We start from the raw sequence: 23,008 nt of genomic DNA on the forward strand, positions 1-23,008 counted from the left end.
AGTTCCTTGTTTTTTCTGTTATAAATGCGACTAACTGCAAGGTACAGACTCAGTGGGCTGAATGGCCTCCTGTGCTATGGTGGTCCATCCTGAAACTAACCCTGTTTTAATTGCTGTCGAACCTCATTGTCTTAATGGAGAATCACTGCTGTCTCTGACTGGGATCCTCCCTCCCTCCCTCCCTCCCTCACTCACACTCTCTCTCTCTCTCTCTCTCTCTCTCTGTAGGGGCCAAGGGGACTTCTTGGGCCACGAGGATCTCCAGGACCCCCTGGACAACCCGTACGTCCGATCAGCTCCTTTTAAACATTCCTCTTTTCATTTGTTTTGTTCCACATTTTCATAATGAACTGGTTTAATGTGTCTGGGGCAGGGGAGGGGGATTGTTTTACACAGTGAGGTGTTGGGGTCTGGAAGGTGCTGCCTGAAAGGGCAGTGGGAGCAGATTCAATCAGAACTTTCACACAGGAACTGGGGTGGGGGGGATGGGAGGAATTGCAGGCCAATGGGGAGGTGAGTCTAACTGGAAAATTTGTTCAAGGAGCTTGTACAGGATTGGAGGGCTGAATGGCCTCTGCTGGAGGATTTATTGATTTAAGAAAACCAATCCTTCCCTTTGAATGTCAAATAATTCCTTTTGTGAAAGCTCTGAGTCGATAACAATAGAGTGGGAAAGTTTCTAGAACACAATATATATTTGTTCATTTAAAGATAGTTTTTAATATTTTTCCCTTTTTCAGGGTCCTACTGGTTTGGATGGGCCTCAGGGTTCCAAAGGAAACATGGTGAGGGAATATCCAACAGTTGACAGGAATTTAGTCAATATCTGTGTGTCACTATGTGAGTGAGTGTGTGTGAGCGTGTGTATAAGAGTGCACGTTTGTGCAAGAGAGTGAGTGAGAGACAGGTATTACTGTGAGAGTCGGATTAATGTGATTGGGTGTGAGAGAGAGAGTGTGATTGGGTGTGAATATGACCTGGTGTGAGTGTGACTGGATATGAGTGTGAGAGAGTAATTGTGTGAGAGTGTGAATGTGACTGGGTGAGTGTGAGTGTGACAGTGTGAGACTGTGGCTGGGTGTGTGAGAAAGTGTGTGTGGAAGAGTATAACTGTGACTTGGTGTCCATGAGAGAGTGAGAGTGTGATTATGAGAGTGTGAGTATCACTGTGTGATTGTCAGGGTGTGACAGTGTGAGTGACTGAGATTGAGTGTGAGAGTGTATGAAAAGGTGTGTGAGAAAGTGTGACTATAACTGTCTATGAGTGTGAGTGTGACTGGCTGTGAATGAGTGTAACTGTGTGTGTAAGTGTGACTGTGTGTGAGTGAGTATGACTGTGAGAGTGTGTGAGTGTGAGTGTGAGAGTGTGAGTGTGAGAGTGTGTGAGTGTGAGTGTGAGAGTGTGAGGGTGTGTGTGTGTTTGGGATAAAATGAGTGTGTGGGGTGAGTGTTTGATTAAATTGTGACTCAACTTGATTTGGACATTTGCTATGTTCAGGTTTTCTTGTGGTTTCGTTTCTGGCACTCACTTTCTCTCTCCTCCATCCCTCCCTCCCTCTCTCTCTCCCCCTCTGTCCTGTCTCACTGTCATTCTCATTCCATCTCTCTCACTCTCTCACTTTTTCTCTCCCTCACACACACTCTTACACTCTCTCTCATTCACTCCCACTCTCACACACACTCTCTCCCTCTCTGTCTCTGTGATACACACACTCTCTGTCTCTCTCATACGTACATTCTCTGTCTCATATACTCATACTCTCTTTCTCTCTCTCTCACACACACACACATACTCTGTCACACACACTCTCACACACTGTTCCTCTCTTATACACTCTTACACTCTCTCTCACACACACTCTCTCTCTCCCCAAGCCAACCCCCCCACCCACACCCCCACCCCCCACCTCACACACTCTCACATTCTCTCTCTCTCTCTCTGTCCAGGGTCCGCAGGGGGAGCCTGGTCCCGCGGGTCAGCAGGGAATCCCAGGACCCCAGGTAGGTCAGCAGCAGCTGAGAGGTCACCGTAAGTGAGGGAAACCGAGGGGAGGGGAGAGGGAGGGAGGGGAGGGGAGGGGAGGGCATAGCTGGTAGACACAAAGGTAGGGTGAGTATAGAGCATTAGGAAGGTAGAGTGAAAGGAGGGCTAGAGGATTGTGATGTGGGACGGAGGGGGAGGGGAGGGTGTGGTGTGGGTGGAGGTTAGTTGAGGTGGAGGGAAGGGTGGAGTGGAATGAGATGGGAGGAGTTGTAGGAGATGGGAGGGTGTGTATAGAGGGGTTGAGGGGCCAGAGGGGAGTAGGGAGGTGGTAGGGGAGTGGTCAGTCAGGGAGGAGCGGTTGATGATCTCAGTGGTTTTGGAATACCAGGAATATATTGGAATATTTTGGAATATCTGGCTGACCACCTGCAGCAACTTGTTCAGGGGATCGGGTTTCTCTGAAATCCCAAAACCTTGCTCTGATCCGACTGCTGCCACAATCCCATTGGCTCTGTTTGTTTGTTTAAAAATTGGAAGTGTGAAGATTTATTGAAACTGGGTCAGTGCCAGATCTGAGTGAAGTCTCTCAGAAGCTGAAACGACTGTTTGAAACAAACCCCGGTCTGAAGTGATTGGAAATATTTCTCTGTCTCTGTCTCCATCTCTCGCAGGGTCTGATTGGGCCTCAAGGTACCATTGGGCCTCCAGGAGCCAAGGTAAGGCTGAACCAGGGCCTCGCGCTGTTTTCCCAGGAATTCTCCCGCATCGTAACGCTCAGAGTCTTGGTCTTCCCCAACAATGTTCCTCTGAAAGCTGCAAACTCTCTGCTTTTTGTTTTCCAGGGCCCTCCGGGTAAGGCTGGGTTACCAGGCCTCCCAGGAGCTGATGGACCTCCGGTAAGTTACCAGCCTCCTCCCTCACAGCCTCCTCCTTCAGCAAGACCCTCCCTCATAGACAGACCCTCCTTCAGCAAGACCCTCCCTCACAGACAGACCCTCCCTCAGTGTGACCCTCCCTCACAGCTTCCTCCCTCACAGCCCCCTCCTTCAGCAAGACCCTCCCTCACAACCTCCTTTCTCAGTGTGACCCTCCCTCACAGACAGACCCTCGCTCAGTGTGACCCTCGCTCAGTGTGACCCTCCCTCAATGTGACCCTCCCTCAGTGTGACCCTCCCTCACAGACAGACCCTCTCTCAGTGAGACCCCTCCCTCAGCCCTCTCAGAGAAGGCTGTCTGTCTGTGAGTAGTCAAACCCCAGCAGGGAGTTCCCTGTTTAAACCGTCCCGAGCCAGTGTTCTGTGTGAAGTCTGGAACAGGGGGGTGTGTGCCCGGCCTGCTTTGGGAAGCAATGATCTTGATTTGTGTCTGTCTTCAGGGCCACCCTGGTAAAGAGGGACCAGCTGGAGAGAAGGGTGCTGAGGTAAGATCGGGACCCAGAGTCCCACTCTATTAGCCCCACATTGATTTGTGCTTAGTCAGCATTTGAATGGACTCTGTACGCTCATGATACACTTTCTACATTAATGTTTCAGGGTTCCACAGGGCCACAGGGTCCTATTGGATATCCAGGACCTCGCGGAGTTAAGGTAACGCCCAATTCCAGTCTGTCGTTGAGGACGATGGAGCTGCCCAGATTCTCAGTGGGGAGTTGGTCGATCACTCGGAGCTGACTCAGATTAATTTTATTTTTAAACAGGGAGCTGATGGAGTTCGCGGCCTTAAAGGAGCAAAGGGAGAAAAGGTAAAAATTCTACCAACTTCACTTCCCTTTAGTTTTATTTCTTTGTGCTGAATATCTGCAGAGGGTGGACCTGAGGCACAGGAGCCGAATGGGATAGGAATCCTCGGAATGGCCAGCTTAGCTGCTATCCCAGCTGAAGGAGCAGGGGCTGACACCTCATTCCTCACTTTCCGTGATGTGGAACCTTTCCCAGAGAGTCTTGAGACAGGAGCCAGGCAGCTCGGAGGGAGGGAGAGAGAGAGAAGAAGGGACAAACAGAGAGAGGGAGTGGGCAAGGGAGTCACACTTCCAGGTGTGTGGCAGACGCACACCTCATCCTGATCAGGGCACTTCTACGTTCACAATCATCTCCATCTGCTTCCAATTCCTCGTCTGCATTTACCCCCTGCCCCTCCCTCCATCACTTCCTGCCCCTCCCTGTCGATGAGAATATGCAGCTGGTAAAAGCACATAGTGAGAAGGGCATAGCCATGTCCCAGGTCAATCTCAGCTCCAGGACATCTCTGCAGGAGTCCCGCAGGGCAGTGTCCTAGGCCCAACCATCTACAGTTGCTTCATCAATGACCTTCCAGGTCAGACATGGGGATGTTTGCTGATGATTGTACAGTGTTCAGCACCGTTCGTGACTCCTCAGACACTGAAGCAGCTCCATGTCCAAACCCAACAGGATCTGGACAATGTCCAGGCTTCGACTGAAAAGTGGCAAATAACAATCACACAGCACAAATGCCGGGCTGTGACTATCACCAATAAGAGACAATCTAACCACAGCCTCTTGATATTCAATGGTGTTCCCATCACTGAATCCCCCACTATCAACATCCGGGAAGTTATCATTGACCAGAAACTCAACTGAAATCACCACATAAACACAGAGGCTGCGAGAGCAGGTCAGAGGCTGGGGATACCGCAGCGAGGAACTCCCCTCCTGACTCCCCAACGCCTGTCCCACCATCTACAAGTCAGGAGTGTGAGGGAATACTCTCCACTTGCCCTGGATGGGCGCAGCTCCAACAACACTCAACAAACTCAACATCATCCAAGACAAAGCAGCCTACTTGATTGGCACCGGGTCCACCAATATCCACTCTCTCCACCACCGACGCTCAGTAGCAGCAATGTGTACCATCTACAAGATGCACTGCAGAAATTCACCAAAGATGCTCAGACAGCACCTTCCAAACCCATGACCACTTCCATCTGGAAAGACAAGGGTAGCTGATACATGGTACACCACCCCCTGCAAGTTCCCCTCACCATCCTGACATGGAAATATATCGCCGTTCCTTCATTGTCACTGGATCAGAATCCTGGAATTCCCTCCCTAAGGGCATTGTGGGTCTACCTACAGCACATGGACTGCAGCGGGTCAAGAAGGCAGCTCACCCGCCCCACCTTGTCAAGGGGCAACTAGGGTTAGGCAATAAATGCTGCCCAGCCAATGATGCCCATGTTCTGTGAGTGAATAAAAATAGCTTCTTGAGGTTTTGAAGAGTGACATGAGATGTAGAAACATTATTACAATAGCTTCTGTTTAACTGAAAGCAGATCCATCTCCTTCCAGGAAAAGCTTCAGGAATCTTCACGATGAGCTGTGATAGGCTGGGACCATGGAACCTTGACCATGTGTTACCAATAACATTCAACTATAAAGGAGTCAGACTTGGAAGGCCCTTTAAATAAACGGTTTAAATATTCAGGAATTTTAGCTTATTCTCAAATATTCAGGCTGATAGTCTCACTAATATTCAGGCTGATAGTCTCACTTATAGTCTCACTAATATTCAGGCTGATAGTCTCACTTATAGTCTCACTAATATTCAGGCTGATAGTCTCACTAATATTCAGGCTGATAGTCTCACTTATAGTCTCACTAATATTCAGGCTGATAGTCTCACTAATATTCAGGCTGATAGTCTCACTTATAGTCTCACTAATATTCAGGCTGATAGTCTCTCACTTAAATGTGATACTCAGTTTGCAGTTGTTCACAACATAGAATCCAGACCGTGTGAAAGTAGGTCATTCAGCCCATCGAGTCCATGCTGACCTTCCAACAAGCAGCCCATCCCCCCTGTATCCCTGCATTCACCATGGCCAATCCACCTAACCTGCACATCTTTGGACTGTGGGAAGAAACCGGAGCCCCCACACATCGACAGTCACCGAAGACTGGGATCGAACCCAGGTCCCTGGCACTGCGAGCCACCATGACACCATGGGACAGAATGCCTTCCAAACATTGACATGTAGTGAGGCTCAGGAGCACTTCCAACAGAAAATATTGTGCTCAGCCCCAGAAAGAGAGATCCACTGAGAGAGCTTGGTCCATGAGGAGGGTTTACAGAAGTCCAAAACTAGAGGGTACAGGTTTAGGGTGAGACATGAAAGACATAAAAGGGACCTGAGGAATAACATTTTCACACAGAGGGTGGTGCGTGTATGGAATGAGCTGCCAGAGGAAGTGGTGGAGGTTGGTACAATTACAACATTTAAAAGGCATCTGGTTAGGTATGTGAATAGGTAAAAACAAGGACTGCAGGTGCTGGAAACCAGAGTTTAGATCAGAGTGTTGCTGGAAGAGCACAGCAGGTCAGGCAGCATCTGAGGAGCAGGAGAGTCAACGTTTCGGGCAAAAGCCCTTCATCAGGAATACAGGCCCTGATGAAGGGCGTTTGCCCGAAACGTCGATTTTCCTGCTCCTAGGTATATGAATAGGAAGGTTTAGAGGGATATGGGCCGGATGCTGGCAAATGGGAAGAGTTCAGTTTAGGAAACTTATCCGCATGGATGGGTGGGGCCGAAGGACCTGTTTTCACGCTGTGTTACTTGAAGTGTCTTCAATCAAAAAGTGAGTTTGAAAGAGGAACAGGGTGAGAGAAGGGTGGGGAGCGAAGGGCATTAACAATGGAATTCCAGAGTTTGGGATCCAGGTATCTGAAGGCAGGGCTGCCAGCAATCGGATGGATCTGTTTGGGAGCCAGGATTTCTGAAGCTGCAGTTACTCGGAATCATCGTTCAGCTCAGTAGGACAGTGCTCCCTGGGTCCATCCTCACCTTCCTGATCACAGCTAGACAATCACTCACATTGGCTGGCCCCTCCTCCTGCACTATTACCTCTGGTGTCCCTGAGGGATTATTCCTCACCGACATACTCACCTGTATTCACTAACCTCCATCGGATCCGCATCAATTTTAACATTTTCATTCCTGTTTACAAATCCCTCCACGCCTCTGTCCGTCCAATCTCCTGCAGGCCCATAACCCACCCGGTTCTCTGCTCAAATTCTGACCTCACCTTTTCTGGAGTGAAATCCTCTGACACTGGTGGCTGTGGCTTCTGCTGCCTGGACTACAAGCTCTGCAATTCCTTCCTTAGCCCATTCTCCCTCTCGCTGTCCACCTCTGTCCCACTCCTCCTCTTTCCCATCCCTCTCCCTCTCCATCCCTCCCCACTACCCCCCTCCCCTCCTCTCTCCCGTGTCTGCCAGCTTACGCATTTTGGAAGGTCAAGTACAGGTGGAGATTATATTAGAACCATTAGGAGTATTGCATACAGAGGGCTGTAGGTATGCAGGTGCACAGGTAAACCTCCTGTCGGGTGGCAGGGCAGGTAGGCAAGGGAATAAAAAACTTATGACATGCTTACCTTTGTTGGAAGAGACATTGAGTATAACGATAGGCAAATTATGCTGCAGCTTTATAGGACTTTAGTTCAGCTGCACTTGGAATATTGTGTACAGTTCTGGTCACCACACTACCAGAAGGATGTAGATGTTTTGGGGAGGGGACAGAAAAGGTTTACTGGGATGTTGTCTAGTATGGGGAATTTTAGTTATGAAGAAAGGTTGGACAGACTGGGTTTGTTTTCACTGGAACGCAGGAGGTTGAGGGATGAATGTCATGGATATAGTGGATAGCATGAGGCTTTTTCCCAGGGTGGAGGGGTCAGGGATTCAGGTTCAAGGTGTGAGGGGGAGGGAAGTTTAAAAGAGACGTGGTGAGGTCAGGTTTTTCACACAAAGGGTGGTGAGAGCCTGGAACCCACTGCCAGAGGAGGGAGTGGAAGCAGATACAACAGCAGTGTTCTAGAAGCAGCTGGATGGATACAGGAGTAGGAAGGGAATAGAGGGATACGGATCCTCTCAGTGAAGACAGTTTCAGTATGGAAGGGCAAAATGTGTCAGCGCAGGGACCGAGGGCTAGTTTCAGTGCTGTGTTATTTTTTTGTTCTTTCGAACATAGAACATAGAAAAGTACAGCATAGTACAGGCCCTTCGGCCCACGATTATTCCTAATCTAAAATAAAATAACCTAACCTACATACCCATCAATTTCACTGTTATCCATGCACATGTCTAGCAGTTGCTTAAACGTCCCCAATGACTCTGCTTCCACCACCATCACTGGCAATGCATTCCAGACATTCACAACTCTCTGCATAAAGAACCTACCTCTGACGTCTCCTCTATACCTTCCTCCTAATATCTTCAAACTATGACCCCTCATATCAGTCAATCCTGCCCTGGGGAAAAGTCTCTGTCTGTTGACTCTCTCCATGCAGCTCATTATCTTGTACACCTCGATCAGCTCTCCCCTCTTCCTCCATCTCTCCAGAGAGAAAAGTCCAAGCTTATTCAACCTCTCTTCATAAGACAAGCCCTCCAGTCCAGGCAGCATCCTGGTAAACCTTCTTTGCACCCTCTCCAAAGCCTCTGTATCTTTCCTATAGTAGGGCGACCAGAACTGGACACAATATTCCAAGTGTGGTCGCCCCAGGGACTTGTAGAGCTGCAGCAAAATCTCACGGCTCTTAAACTCAATCCCCCTGTTAATGAAAGCCAAAACACATATGCTTTCTTAACAACCTTATCCACTTGGGTGGCAACTTTGAGGGATCTATGTACTTGCACACCCAGATACCTCACTGTCGTTTATCCTATATTCAGCATTTAAGTTCAACCTTCCAAAATGCATCCTGTCTATGGCGCGCTGCAGCCTGCAGTAGCCCTCGATATTATCGACAACACCTCTTACCTTTGTGTCCTCTGTGAATTTACTAACCCACCCCTCAACCTCCTCATCCAAGTCATTTATAAAAACTACAAAGAGCAAAGGTCCAAGTACAGAGCCCTGCAGGACCCCACTCAACACTGACCTCCAGGCAGACTACTTTCCATCTACAACCACTCTCTGCCTTCTGTCAGCCAACCAATTCTGAATCCAGATAGCCAAATCTCCCTGTATCCCATACTTCCTGACTTTTTGAATGAGCCTACCATGAGGAACCTTATCAGATGCCTTGCTGAAGTCCATATATACCACATCCACTGCTTGACCTTCCTTGACCCGTCTTGTTACCTCCACAAAGAGCTCAATCAGATTTGTGAGGCATGACCTGGCCCTCACAAAGCCATGCTGACTGCCTTTAATCACTATATGCTTTTCCAAATAGTCATAAATCCTATCCCTCAGAATTCTTTCCAAAACCTTACTGACCACACACGTAAGACTGACTGGTCTGTAATAGAACATAGAACATTACAGCGCAGTACAGGCCCTTCGGCCCTCGATGTTACACCGACCTGTCATACCAATCTGAAGCCCATCTAACCTACGCTATTCCATGTCCGTCCATATGCTTGTCCAATGACGACTTAAATGTACTTAAAGTTGGCAAATCTATTACCGTTGCAGACAAAGCATTCCATATCCTTACTACTCTCTGAGTAAAGAAACTACCTCTGACACCTGTCCTATATCTATCACAATTGTCAGGGATTTCCCTATCCCCTTCTTGAAAAGGGGAACAACATTCGCCTCCCTCCAATCCTCCGGTATGACTCCCGTGGAGAGTGAGGAAGCAAAGATCTTTGCCAGCGGCTTAGCAACCTCCTTTCTCGCTTCCCGGAGCAGCCTCGGATAAATCTGGTCTGGCCCTGGGGGCTTATCAATCTTAATGTTTTTCAAAATTTCCAGCACATCAACTTCATCAATCTTGATCTGGTCAAGACTGTATCCCAGCTCCTCAAAGTTCTCATTCACAACAAGTTCCCTTTCCTTCATGAAAACTGAAGCAAAAACTCATTTAGGGCTTCCCCTATCTGCTCAGTCTCCACACACAAGTTCCCTACGCTATCCCTGATCGGCCATACCTTCTCCCTGATCATCCTCTTATTCCTCACGTATCAGTAAAATGCCTTTGGGTTCTCCGCAATCCTTCCTGCCAAGCCTTTTACGTGCCCCCTCCTGGCTCTCCTCAGTCCATTTCTGAGCTCCTTTCTCACAAGCCTGTAATCCTCTAAAGCTGTGCTGGATCCTGCTTCCTCCACCTTACATAAGCTGCCTTCTTCCTTTTGATGAGAAGCTCCTCTGTTCTCATCATCCAAGGTTCCTTAATCTTACCCCTCTTTACCTGTCTCAGAGGAACAAATTTGTGCATCACTCACAACAACTGCTCCTTAAATAGTCTCCACATGTCTGCTGTGCCCTTTCTGTGGAACAATTGCTCCCAGTCTGTACTTCCCAACTCCTGTCTGATAGTGTATTAATTTCCTTTTCCCCAATTAAATATCTTCCCTCGGTAACTGCTCCTTTCCCTCTCCATGGCTATGGTAAATGTGAGGCAGTTGTGATCACTGTCACCAAAGTGCTCTCCCACCGTGAGATCTGACACCTGTCCTGGCTCGTTGCCGAGCACCAAATCCAAAATGGCCTCTCCCTTTGTCGGCCTGTCTACATACTGAGTAAGGAAACCCTCCTGAACACACCTGACAAAAACTGCTCCATCCAAACCATCTGCACTAGGGCAGTTTCAGTCAATATTGGGAAAGTTAAGTCACCCATAACAACTTCTCACCCTCCCACTTTCTCCAACCTCCCCCCCCCCCCCCACCCCTTTAAGAAGCTCTTTAAACCTGAACTCTCTGAACATGCTGCATGTCAACGTTTCTGATATTTATTTCTGTGGCTTGATGCACAGTTTGTTTGTTTTCTCACACTCCAGCGAAATACCTCAGGATTCAATTTATTGAATGAGGGTCATTGCAGGATGGTGTACGATTGTGAGAGGAGCAGGGGGATTTGAGAAGTTTGATTGTCCAGGGGTTGAATTGGTTGTGAACTCTGACTGACCCAGACAATGCTGACTGTGTTGGTGTGAGATAATGAGATGAGACATAGTCAAGTGGAGAAATTTTATAAACGCTAGGCTGGAGAAATGGGCACTTACAGCGGTCAGTCTCACCAAAAGCTCGTGCTATGCCATACACTGCACATCCACACTGTTTACAAAAGGATACCGACCATCGACCTGCCCTCCCTCGGGCCTCAGTTGTTCTGAGATTGTCCTGGAGTGGGGGAAAACAGTCCACCAATCCCTCATCCTGTCAAAGGCCCCTAACCAGCCAATGGGAATGGAGCCCCTGTCCATAGCCTGCCCCCTCGAGGTGAGGCTCTCTCCACCCCAACCACCCAATCAGTTACCACCTCCTGCCTCCTCACTCCCTGCCCAAAGCACAGTCCCTGAGCACTCAGTGGCCCTCCTCTCCACTCCCCTCCCCTCTCATCTCATCCCTTCCCCTCCCTGTTCTGCCCCTCCCCTCCCTTCCACTCCCCTCCCCAGTGTGGGTCTGTCCTCTGCTTCCCCACTGACACCCCACACCACGGCCTGATCCCAAACACTGGACTGAGAGGTTTGGAATTGCCAGGGGACCCTGCCTCCGTTTTACTGGCTATTCCCTGGGGCAGGATGTTTCTCTGAAAGAGAGACTCTCTGACTCCAACCGGTGAATGTAGCCCCGGGGTCTAACCCAGGTGTGGGAATGTTGGCATCATCCTCCTGCAGAAATCCCGATTGGCCATGCCCATAAGGAATGGTAGGCTAGGTTTGAAGGGCTGAATGGTTTGTTCCTGATCCTAGTTTCCAGGAATCAGCTCCTTTCTGTTGATGGTTTGGGTGATTTTTTGCTGTGCTCTTTGCTCCTGCCTGCTATGAATAGAAGACAGATTTTTCTTGGGGAAGTTAAGGAAGTGAAAACATTAAGAAAAGTTCTTCATTTCTAAAAGACTAGCTCTTGAGGAGGCGATGGACGTGGGATTCTATTTGCCAGAGATCATTATGTGAGATCCTGAACAGGGAGTGGACTGGATAAAATGGAGCTCTTTACTGTCTGTGATGAATCATTTGTTACAATTAACACCCATTCTTCAGAGCAATCAAGTGATTAAGAGATGGGTCTGACTGACATTGCTGGAGTTTTAATTAAATCCTGGAGTGAAAGCAAATATCTTCAATAAAACTAAAGTAAAAGAAACTGTAGATGTTGGAAATCCGAAACAAGCAAAAACTGAGAATTCTGGTGAAACTCAACAGGTCTGGCAGTCACCTGTGGAGAGAAACAGAGTCAATGTTTTGGGTCTAGTGAGAACAACAGGCATGTGAGATGTTCAGTAACTCCCTCCCAACTGTGTCCCAGAGTGTCGCCACCACTGAAGGGTCACTGGACTCGAAATGTTAACTCTGTTTCTCTCTCCAATAAACTACAGGATCCAGTGTTTAAATCTCCCGAACTGTTTCTTTCCTCATCATTCAGCAAATATCAGGGAAGCAGACAGCTCCCCCTCCTGATGCTCCGACTGTGCAGAGAGTGCTGTAGCAGGAGGACTTGAGCACATTGGTGTTTAGAAAAACGAGAGGTGACCTCAGTGTAACATACAAGATGCAGAGGGCACTTACTGGGGTAAATGTGGAAAGGATCGCCCCCCCCCCCCTTTTGTGGGAAGGTCTCACAGCAGAGGGCATCGTCTCAGAATGCACATTTAAGACAGAAATTCCATCTCATTTCTTCTCTCAGATGGGAAGGAATCTGTGGAAGTCTTTACCACAGAGGGCTGTTGAGGCTGTGGCATTAAATAAATTCAAGGCTGAAAGAGCCAGATTTTTAATCAGAAAGGGAATCGAGAGTTATATTGAAAAGGTAGGAGGGTGGAGTTAAGAATGATCAGATCAGCCATGAACTTAATGAATAGCAGACCAGGCTCGATGGGCTGAATGGCCTATTTCTACTCTGCATTTCTGCATCTTATTATCTTGTGGTCATGATGCTGTGGTAGTGTCCCTATCTCTGAGTTAAAAACTCAAGTCCCAGTTCAGATAGATGGTCACAAAGGAGTGTCAAACACGATGATTTAAACCTCTCAGAGCAGACTGCTGGAGGGCTACTGTGTCAAACATGCACAGGATACCACCCCAGCCCAACACTGGCACCTCCACATCTGCCCACCTTTACCTGAACCAGGCTGCCTGTGCAGCCAAGTGTTAATGTGGGTCAGTGAGCAGAGCGCAGGATACTGGGTGAAAAGGACGTGGTGTGGGCTAGAGGCCATACTCTGAGTTTCGGATGACACGAGGCAGTTTGAGCTGAATTTATAAACATTTGCTTGTAGCCGCCTCTGGGTGGAGACACTGAGCAGGAACCATGGCTGATGTTTCTCTCTCTCTCTAATCCAGTCACAGAGTCATAGGGATGTATAGCACGGAAACGGACTCTTCGGACCAACTCGTCCATTCCGACCAGATATCCCAAATTAATCTAATCCATTTGCCAGCACCCGGCCCATATCCCTCCAAACCCTTCCTATTCATACCCCCATCCAGATGCCTTTTAAATGTTGCAATTGTACTAGCCTCCACCACTTCCTCTGGCAGCTCATTCCATACACGTACCACCCTCTGTGTGAAAAAGTTGCCCTCAGGACCCTTTTATATCTTTCCCCTCTCATCTTAAACCTATGCCCTCTCGTTCTGGACTCCCCACTCCATTGTCTGTTTACCCTATCCAGGGAGAACTAGCCATTTAGATACAGAACTGACTCGAAGGTGGTGGTGGAGGGTTGTTTTTCAGACTGGAGGCCTGTGACCAGTGGAGTGCCACAAGGATCGGTGCTGGGTCCTCTACTTTTTGTCATTTATATAAATGATCTGGATGTAAATGTAGAATATAGTTAGTAAGTTTACAGATGACACTAAAATTGGAGGTGTAGTGGACAGTGAAGAGGGTTATTTCAGATTACAACAGGATCTGGACCAGATGGGCCAATGGGCTGAGAAGTGGCAGATGGAGTTTAATTCAGATAAATGCGAGGTGCTGCATTTTGGGAAAGCAAATCTTAGCAGGACTTATACACTTAGTGGTAAGGTCCTGTGTGGCAGTGGGCGGCACGGTGGCACAGTGGTTAGCACTGCTGCCTCACAGCGCCTGTAGACCCGGGTTCAATTCCCGACTCAGGCGACTGACTGTGTGGAGTTTGCATGTTCTCCCCGTGTCTGCGTGGGTTTCCTCCGGGTGCTCCGGTTTCCTCCCACAGTCACAAAGATGTGCGGGTCAGGTGGATTGGCCATGCTAAATTGCCCGTAGTGTTAGGTAAGGGGTAAATGTAGGGGTATGAGTGGGTTGCGCTTCGGCAGGTCGGTGTGGACTTGTTGGGCCGAAGGGCCTGTTTCCACACTGTAAATCTAATCTAAGTCTAATCTAATCTAAGTAAATCTAATCTAAGTCCTAGGGAGTGTTGCTGAACAAAGAGACCTTGGAGTGCAGGTTCATAGCTCCTTGAAAGTGGAGTCACAGATAGATAGGATAGTGAAGGCGACGTTTGGTATGCTTTCCTTTATTGTTCAGAGTATTGAGTACAGGAGTTGAGAGGTCATGTTGCAGCTATACAGGAGATTGGTCAGGCCACTGTTGGAATATTGCGTGCAATTCTGGTCTCCTTCCTATCGGAAAGATGTTGTGAAACTTGAAAGGGTTCAGAAAAGATTTACAAGGATGTTGCCAGGGTTGAGGGTTAGAGCTACAGGGAGGGGCTGAACAGGCTGGGGCTGTTTTCCCTGGAGCGTCGGAGGCTGCGGGGTGACCTTTTCGAGTTTGTATTTTTATCTGATTGTCACAAGCCGTTGTGTGAAGACTGTGCTGTTGACTGTTTTGTATTTTGGATGGTATAGGTTTCCTCTTGTCCTGATAATCGATGTGAACACTCCAACAGCCAGGCTTTGAGGGACAGTGGGATCTCTGTGTGTCGTTCCTCAGCAAATGTTCCCTCTTTAGTTAATTCACAAGGACCATCTGCTCACTCTCACATACCTCCTCGTGGGGGTTTGCTGTGCACAGATTGGCCAGTTCGAACAGATTTCATTCACTCTGAGATCCTGAACACAATTCAAATAGTGGGTTTCCTGCCTCAGTATTGAGGGGATTGAACTGGTTTAATCTGGCCAGTTAGCAGCTTATTTCCAAAACTGGGAGGAACCCTCCAGATAGATGTGTTTTTTTCCAGATTTGCTTGGTCAGTTTCTTTCGGGAGGAGTTGGCCTGGAGCCAGTATGGGTGGGAAAAAAGAGAAAGTGAGGAATGTTCAAACCACAGGAGGGGGAGAATGAGACTGAGACTGAAGTCCCCATCCTCCATGGTCTGAATGTCTGAGAGAGAGAGAGCAGGTCTTGGCATCTTGTTGCTGCAAGGTGTGACAAATAAAAACAAAACCCTACAGATACTGGGAATCTGACACAAACAGGCAAATGGCTGGAGAATCTCAGCGGGTTTGAGGAGAGAGAAACTCCGGTCTGAGTGCGAGATCCTGCTGGTTGTGGTAAATAGCTATTTCTCAGACTGGAGATGATGAATGGTGTGTGTTGGAGCACTACTCTTGTATACCTAAGTGAACTACAGAGTAACATTTCAAAATTTGCTGATGATGTGAGACTTGGAGGAATGGTCAATGATGATTGTGATGCCGGAAGCAGTCAGTGGTGGTGGAGTGAGAGCCTGCGGTCTGGGGGAAGGTATGAGAGTGTGAGGTACGAGGTGATGTGCAGAGAGAGAGGTGACACTGACTCACTTGTAGAGGGTATTGACCAGAATGGTTGCAGTGAGAAGGGACTGGAGAAGTCAGCAAGTGTGCTCCTGACCGAGATTTCACTGAGGGATACCAGTTCAGAGCAGATTTAAACACGGCTGCTGGGAGGAAGGGGATCTCTCGCAAATGAAAATGATGAATAATTCCAAAAGGAAGTTGAGGGAAATAAACTCAGGGTTTTGGGAATGCAGCATAGGAATGAGAGTGACTGTGTTCCTCAGTAGGGAGGCCAGAGTGAGTGGCATCCTGTGTTGTAAATAACTCTGACTCCAGTGTATTTAATCACAGGCACCTACTGTTTTATTTTTCTGAGCTAATGTTTGTTGTGTTTTACATCACAGCTTCTCAAACTAATTAACTTCTGACACTAAGTGTCCTCAGTTCCTTCAGTCAAAGTGAAATGTTTGCTTTCTCCTGATTGGAAAGTGTTTGCTGGTCGTTACAATCATCTATGTTGCTCTCTGTCTCTTTTCAGGGTGAAGATGGCTTTCCTGGGTTTAAAGGTGACATGGGTGTGAAAGGTGAAAGGGTAAGCTCCTTTCCCAGTGCCTCGCATTGTATTCACTCTGTGCTGCGTTCCTCTGGCCCAGCCACAGCACAGACAGTTTCTCAGTGGGACTAGCCTGGGTCTCTCACACTCTGCTTAACACTGGCATTGAATCAACTCTATTTCTTATAAACTCAATGATTACATTTAACCCCAGCGTATGATGGACCTCCCTACAGCTCCAGTTTTGTGTTTGAATGTATTACCTCGATTACAATAGATCCTTTCCAGACCGAGGTGATCTGTTACTGATTGGAACTGAAATGTTGTGACTTTCCGAGTGAAGGTCACAATCCAGCTGACAGTCGTCATGATCTGGGAATTGGGAATTGGGAACGGGAACCTTTCTCTAGCTCAGTCTTGACTCTGGCACCGAGGTGGGATTTCCTGGGAAGTCCTCAGGAAAATGAACTTTCCCCTTGTGACCCTTGAACCTGCATTAGGAGATTTCAAGGGGCAGGAGGGTGAGGGAGCAGAGGGAGGGGGATTGAAGGGAATCGGGGAGAAGCCCCAGAGGGGGTGAGGGGAGGGGGATTGTTTTACACAGTGAGGTGTGAACTGGAACATTCTGCCTGAAATGGCAGTGGGAGCAGATTCAAACTAATGTTCAAAAAGGAATTGGAGAAATCCCGGAACAGGAACATCACAGAGTGAAAAAGCTGAATTATAGGATTCTCTATCCCACGGATTCTTATTGGCTGGTTTGAAATGTTTTGAATGAATTCATAGGAATAGTTGATGGGCAGAAGTGAATGTATCTCTGCCCAGAAATGATTGTGTTCTACTCTCTGCCACAGGGTGAAACTGGTTCGGTGGGTCCTCGAGGTGAGGATGGACCTGAGGGGCCGAAAGGTCGTGCTGGGCCTCCAGGAGATGCTGGATCATCAGGATCTGCTGGAGAGAAGGTTAGTATCAGAGCAAGGAGGACAGGGATTGGACCTGATTTGTGGAAACTGTCCCTTAGTCTCACTACAGAAGGACAAGGTCATGAACTGATGTGGCCATTGGGTCAGCTGAGTGTTGACCAGCTGCCTCACCGTGTCCAGGTCAGGAGACCCTGCAGAGCCTGGGCTTGAAGGGACAGATTCCAGAGTGATCCAGGGATCAAGATTCCAGTGTGATCGTGGGTAATCATTGGAGAGACAGTGGAGGCTGTCCATTCAAAAGCTGAACTCATTTGATTGACTTTTTGAGGATTGACATCATGTCCTGAAAACAAGAGGAGGTTGGGGACCAATCAAAGCGTTCAAGAAGGAGATTGATGAACTTTTATCAGTCAGGCAGTGAAGGACAATGGAAATGAGAATATTACGGGGGCTTAAATATAGATTTGGTTATCATCTGGGGTAGTTTTGAGGGGCTGAATGGCCCCATCCTGCAGTACCATCTAAGGATGGCTTTGGAAAATACAGCAGCCAATTGGAGGGCTGTATTCAGTTTGTGGGATATGTTCAAAGATTGCTCATTCTAACAGTGTCACTGGCTTTCGGCATGTGGTCCTATCCTTGTAATGTGTTTCTTTTCCAGGGAAAACTCGGCGTTCCAGGATTACCTGGATATCCCGGGAGACAAGGTCCAAAGGTAAGACTGTCCTTCATAAAACAAGCTTTCTATATCTCTTCACTCACATCAGGATCTGTCTCCGAGGAGGTACAAATGGAAACACAAAGTGTCTTGATCTTGGAGTATTTCATATGAACTCACTGTCCCAGTGGGAAGACCAGTCCACAAGGTGTGAGCTTCAGGTGATCAAGGTGTTCCTCTTACCTGTTCCTAGTGACACTGAAAGTCCTCTTCACAAGAAATCTCATGTTGGGCTCCAGGATCTGAGTCACTGGAGATGTGACATGTGGAGATTACAGCGAGTTCAGGAGGAACAGGGGACTTTGGATTGATGGTTCCAAAGCTCTGCCCCACTGAGTGGGAGGGGGATGGGGTTTGGGGGGCATTGTGGTGGTGGTGGTGGAGCGGGGAGTTTCCTCACCTCATCTCTAGGCTCATTCAGAGATAGCGGTGCTGGGAAAGCACAGCCGGTCAGGCAGCATCTGAAGAGCAGGAGAATCGATGTTTCGGGCTGAAGCTCTTCATTAGGAATAGAGGCTTGTAGACCGGGGGCTGAGAGATAAATGGGAGGGGGGTGGGGTTGTGGGGAAGGTAGCTGGGAATGCACTAGGGGGTTTGGGAGAAGGTGATGGGTCAGAGAGGAGGGTGGAGCGGATAGGTAGGAAAGGTGATGGACAGGTCAAGAGGGCGGTGCTGAGTTGGAGACTTGGGACTGGGATAATGTTAGGGGGAGGGGAAATGAGGAACCTGGTGAAATTCACATTTATCCCATGTGGTAGCCATGGGCACCTGCATGGGCCCCAGCTATGCCTGTCTCTTTGTCAGGTACATGGACCAGTTCATCTTCCAGAGTTACACCAGCATCACTCCCCACCCCTTCCTCACGCCTCCATATAAACCTGTTGGACTATAACCTGCTGTTGGATAAGGCTCTTCGTCTGTGGATGAGCAGAGAGACCTGTCTCCGTGTGCATAAATCCCTGAAAGTTGACACCCAGGTTGATAGGGTTGTTAAGAAGACGTACAGTGTGTTAGCTTTTATTATTTATAGGGATTAGGTTCCGGAACCATGAGGTTATGCTGCAGCTGTACAAAACTCTGGTGCGGCTGCACTCGGAGTATTGTGTACAGTTCTGGTCACCGCATTATAGGAAGGATGTGGAAGCTTTGGAAAGGGTGCAGAGGAGATTTACCAGGATGTTGCCTGGTATGGAGGGAAGGTCTAACGAGGAAAGACTGAGGGATTTGGGGCTGTTTTCGTTAGAGAGAAGAAGGTTGAGAGGTGACTTAATAGAGGCATATAAAATAATCAGAGGGTTAGATAGGGTGGGCAGGGAGAGCCATTTTCCTTGGATGGTGATGGCGAGCATGAGGGGACATAGCTTTAAATTGAAGGGTGACAGATATAGGACAGATGTCAGAGGTAGTTTCTTTACTCAGAGAGTGGTAGGGGTGTGGTACACACTGTCTGCAACAGTAGTAAACTCGCCAACTTTAAGGGCATTTAAATGGTCATTGAATAGGCACATGGACAAGAATAGAATAATGTCGGTTAGATGGGCTTCAGATTGGTTTCACAGGCCGGTGTAGCATTGAGGGCCGAAGAGCCTGTACTACACTGTAATGTTCTATGTTCTAAATTCCAGGTTTTTAAATCTTCTAGACCAGCCTACCATGGGGGACCTTGTCAAATAATTTAGTAAAATTACTATAGACACAATCCCTCAACCAATCATCTTCGTCACTTCTTCAAAAAACTCAATCAGGTTTGTGAGGCAAGACCTCCTCCACACAAAGCCGTGCTAACTAGCCCTAATAAACCACGCTAACCCCGCACAAAGCCGTGCTAACTAGCCCTAATAAACCACGCTAACCCCACACAAAGCCGTGCTAACTAGCTCTAATAAACCATGCTAACCCCGCACAAAGCCATGCTAACTAGCCCTAATAAACCACGCTAACCCCACACAAGGCCGTGCTAACTAGCCCTAATAAACCACGCTAACCCCACACAAAGCCGTGCTAACTAGCTCTAATAAACCATGCTAACCCCGCACAAAGCCATGCTAACTAGCCCTAATAAACCACGCTAACCCCACACAAGGCTGTGCTAACTAGCCCTAATAAGCCATGCTAACCCCACACATAGCCATGCTAACTAGCTCTAATAAACCATGCTAACCCCACACAAAGCTGTGCTAACTAGCCCTAATAAACCACGCTAACCCCACACAAAGCCGTGCTAACTAGCCCTAATAAACCATGCTAACCCCACACAAAGCCATGCTAACTAGCCCTAATAAACCACGCTAACCCCACACAAGGCTGTGCTAACTAGCCCTAATAAGCCATGCTAACCCCACACAAAGCCATGCTAACTATCCCTAATAAACCACGCTAACCCCACACAAAGCCGTGCTAACTAGCCCTAATAAACCACGCTAACCCCACACAAAGCCGTGCTAACTAGGCCGAGTAAGTCCATTCTTCTCCAAAGACATGTACGTTCTGTCCCTGAGAATCTTCTCCAATTATTTTCCCATTCACTGACATAAGGCTGAGCTGTCTCTTATTTTGTGAATTATTCCTGTTGTCTTTCTTAAACAAAGGAACAACATTGGCTATTCTCCAAGCTTCTAGGACCTCACCCGTGGCTAAAGAGGATACAAAGATCTCTGTCAAGACATGACAAATCTCCGACAGTGCCTCCTTCAGTGTCCTAGGGTAGATCCCTTCCGGCCCTGGGGAAACACATATATTAATGTTTTTCAAGACACCCAACACCCCCTATTTCTTAATATCGACATACCCTAGAAGATCACTATCCCCCTCCCCTTAGTGAATATTGATGGAATGTCCTCATTAAGGACCTCACCCACTTCCTCTAGCTCCACACACAAATTCCCTCCTTTGTCCTTGAGTGGACCAATCCTTTCCCTCGCTAACCCCTTGCTCCTATTACATGAATAAAATGCCTTGGGAATCCTCCTTCATCCCACTTGCCAAGGACCTTGCATGGTCCTTTTTAACCCTCCTAATTCCTTTTATAAACTTAAATAAAACAAAGAACTGTGAATGCGTCAAATCTGAAACAAAAATCAGAAATTGCTGGAGAAACTCAGCAGGTCTGGTAGGATCTGTGGGGAGAAAATAGAGTTGGTGTTTTGAGTCTGGTGACTCATTATGAGTCTGCCTTTTTTCCACAGATACTGCCAGATCTGCTGAGTTTCTCCAGCAATTTCTGTTTTTATTCCTTCAGTTGCTTCCTGCTTCCTCCATGTTCCTCAAGGGACGTGTCTGGTTTCAGTTTCCGTAACCTGATAGATACTTTCTGTCCCTTTTGGACCGAACTTTCAATGTCTCTTACCATCCAGGGTTTCTGAATCTTGTCATCTTTATCTTGCAGGAGAAAGTGAGGACTGCAGATGCTGGAGATCAGAGCTGAAAAATGTGTTGCTAGAAAGGTGCAGCAGGTCAGGCAGCATCCAAGGAGCAGGAGAATCGACGTTTCGGGCATAACAGTTCATCCACTTTACTCACACCTTCCACCCCAACCTCAAATGACCTGGACCGTCTCAGACTCCTCCCTCCCCTTCCTAGACCTCTCCATTTCTATCTCAGGCAACCGACTCAACACCGACATTTACTACAAACTGACCAACTCCCACAGCTACCTAGACTACACCTCCTCCCACCCTGCCCCCTGTAAAAATGCCATCCGTCAGGTCCACACCCCCCACCAACCCAACCTCCACTCCCGGCACCTTCCCCTGCAACCGCAAGAAATGCAAAACTTGCGCCCACACCTCCCCCCTTACTTCCCTCCAAGGCCCCAAGGGATCCTTCCATATCCGCCACAAATTCACCTGCACCTCCACACACATCATTTACTGCATCCGCTGCACCCGATGTGGCCTCCTCTATATTGGGGAGACGGGCCGCCTACTTGTGTTTCAGAGAACACCTCTGGGACACCCGGACCAACCAACACAACTGCCCCGTAGCTGAACACTTTAACTCCCCCTCCCATTCTGCCAAGGACATGCAGGTCCTTGGAATCCTCCATCACCAGACCATAACAACACGACGGTTGGAGGAAGAGCGCCTCATCTTCCGCCTAGGAACCCTCCAACCACAAGGGATGAATGCAGATTTTTCTAGCTTTCTCATTTCCCCTCCACCCACCTTGTCTCAGTCCCAACCCTCGGACTCAGCACCGCCCTCCTAACCTGCAATCTTCTTCCTGACCTCTCCGCCCCCACCCCACTCCGGCCTATCACCCTCACCTTGACCTCCTTCCACCTATTACATCTCCATCGCCCCTCCCCCTAGTCCCTCCTCCCTACCTTTTATCTTAGCCTGCTTGGCACACCCTCCTCATTCCTGATGAAGGGCTTATGCCCGAAACGTGGAATTTCCTGCTCCTTGGATGCTGCCTGACCTGCTGCGCTTTTCCAGCAACACATTTTTCATCTTTATCTTGCATCCTGACAGGAGCATGCTGGTGCTGAGCAATCATAATAACCTTTGATAAACTCCCATATGTGAAATGTGAATTTACCCTCAAACAGCTCTCACCCCCAATTCCAGACGGAGGTTCCTGTTCGATGAGGATCCTCTGGGTGGAGCTGGTCTACACACACAGCTGTGTATCTGCAATCTATTTGCTCATCATCCACCCTGTAACTTTTATACAGCCTTTAACATCAAATAATATCCTGATACAGTTTGGTAGCAGCAACATTTGACACTGAGTCTCATGAGGATATTTGGACATGGGGTTGATCTTCAGCAGTATCTGACAGAGACTCTTGTAGCACCAATGATTGAGTGATTGTAAATGAAGGTGTACAAAAGGTTTGGAATAGAGGAGCATGGAAACATCAGAGAGCTGAGGGGTTGGAGAACATTCTAGAAATAGAGAGGGGCGAGGCCGGGGAGAGATGAGTAACTGAGGGGAGTTATTGAGGCTGAATGACTCCTCCTGTTGGGTACATTGAATCAGCCCGTTCTGATCTTTCTGTCCAAACCATGAGGTGGCACTGTTCCTGCATCTTTCAAATTGTCTCATGTACCTTCTATCCCCTTGACTTATCATTTAATAATGTTCTCATCTTCCAAATGCAATCGGGCTTTCAGACTCTCTGGTAAGTGATTCAATTCCTTGCTGATTAAAAATGCAGTGAATTTCCAATGATCTGATGATTCCCTGGGAATGTTCGAAACTTGTTTACATTTTATTGGTTTTGAAAGATGTTAA

At 48.0% G+C, this 23,008-nt stretch overlaps 1 protein-coding gene across 2 annotated transcripts in view; it reads left to right on the top strand.

Annotated features, from left to right (window-relative positions):
- LOC132819213 (collagen alpha-1(XI) chain-like) overlaps positions 1-23,008 on the top strand; it is a 220,848-nt gene that overhangs the window by 84,999 nt on the left and 112,841 nt on the right. For both annotated transcript variants that reach the window (XM_060830676.1, XM_060830677.1), the window contains 11 exons: positions 229-282; positions 741-785; positions 1,948-2,001; positions 2,656-2,700; positions 2,827-2,880; positions 3,360-3,404; positions 3,517-3,570; positions 3,681-3,725; positions 16,114-16,167; positions 16,983-17,090; positions 17,713-17,766. In XM_060830676.1, the coding sequence (XP_060686659.1) occupies positions 229-282; positions 741-785; positions 1,948-2,001; positions 2,656-2,700; positions 2,827-2,880; positions 3,360-3,404; positions 3,517-3,570; positions 3,681-3,725; positions 16,114-16,167; positions 16,983-17,090; positions 17,713-17,766 (612 nt within the window). The remainder of the gene's footprint in view (positions 1-228; positions 283-740; positions 786-1,947; positions 2,002-2,655; positions 2,701-2,826; positions 2,881-3,359; positions 3,405-3,516; positions 3,571-3,680; positions 3,726-16,113; positions 16,168-16,982; positions 17,091-17,712; positions 17,767-23,008) is intronic.

The sequence above is a fragment of the Hemiscyllium ocellatum genome, chromosome 9 (assembly GCF_020745735.1).
Source record: "Hemiscyllium ocellatum isolate sHemOce1 chromosome 9, sHemOce1.pat.X.cur, whole genome shotgun sequence".
Taxonomy (NCBI): Eukaryota; Metazoa; Chordata; class Chondrichthyes; order Orectolobiformes; family Hemiscylliidae; genus Hemiscyllium; species Hemiscyllium ocellatum.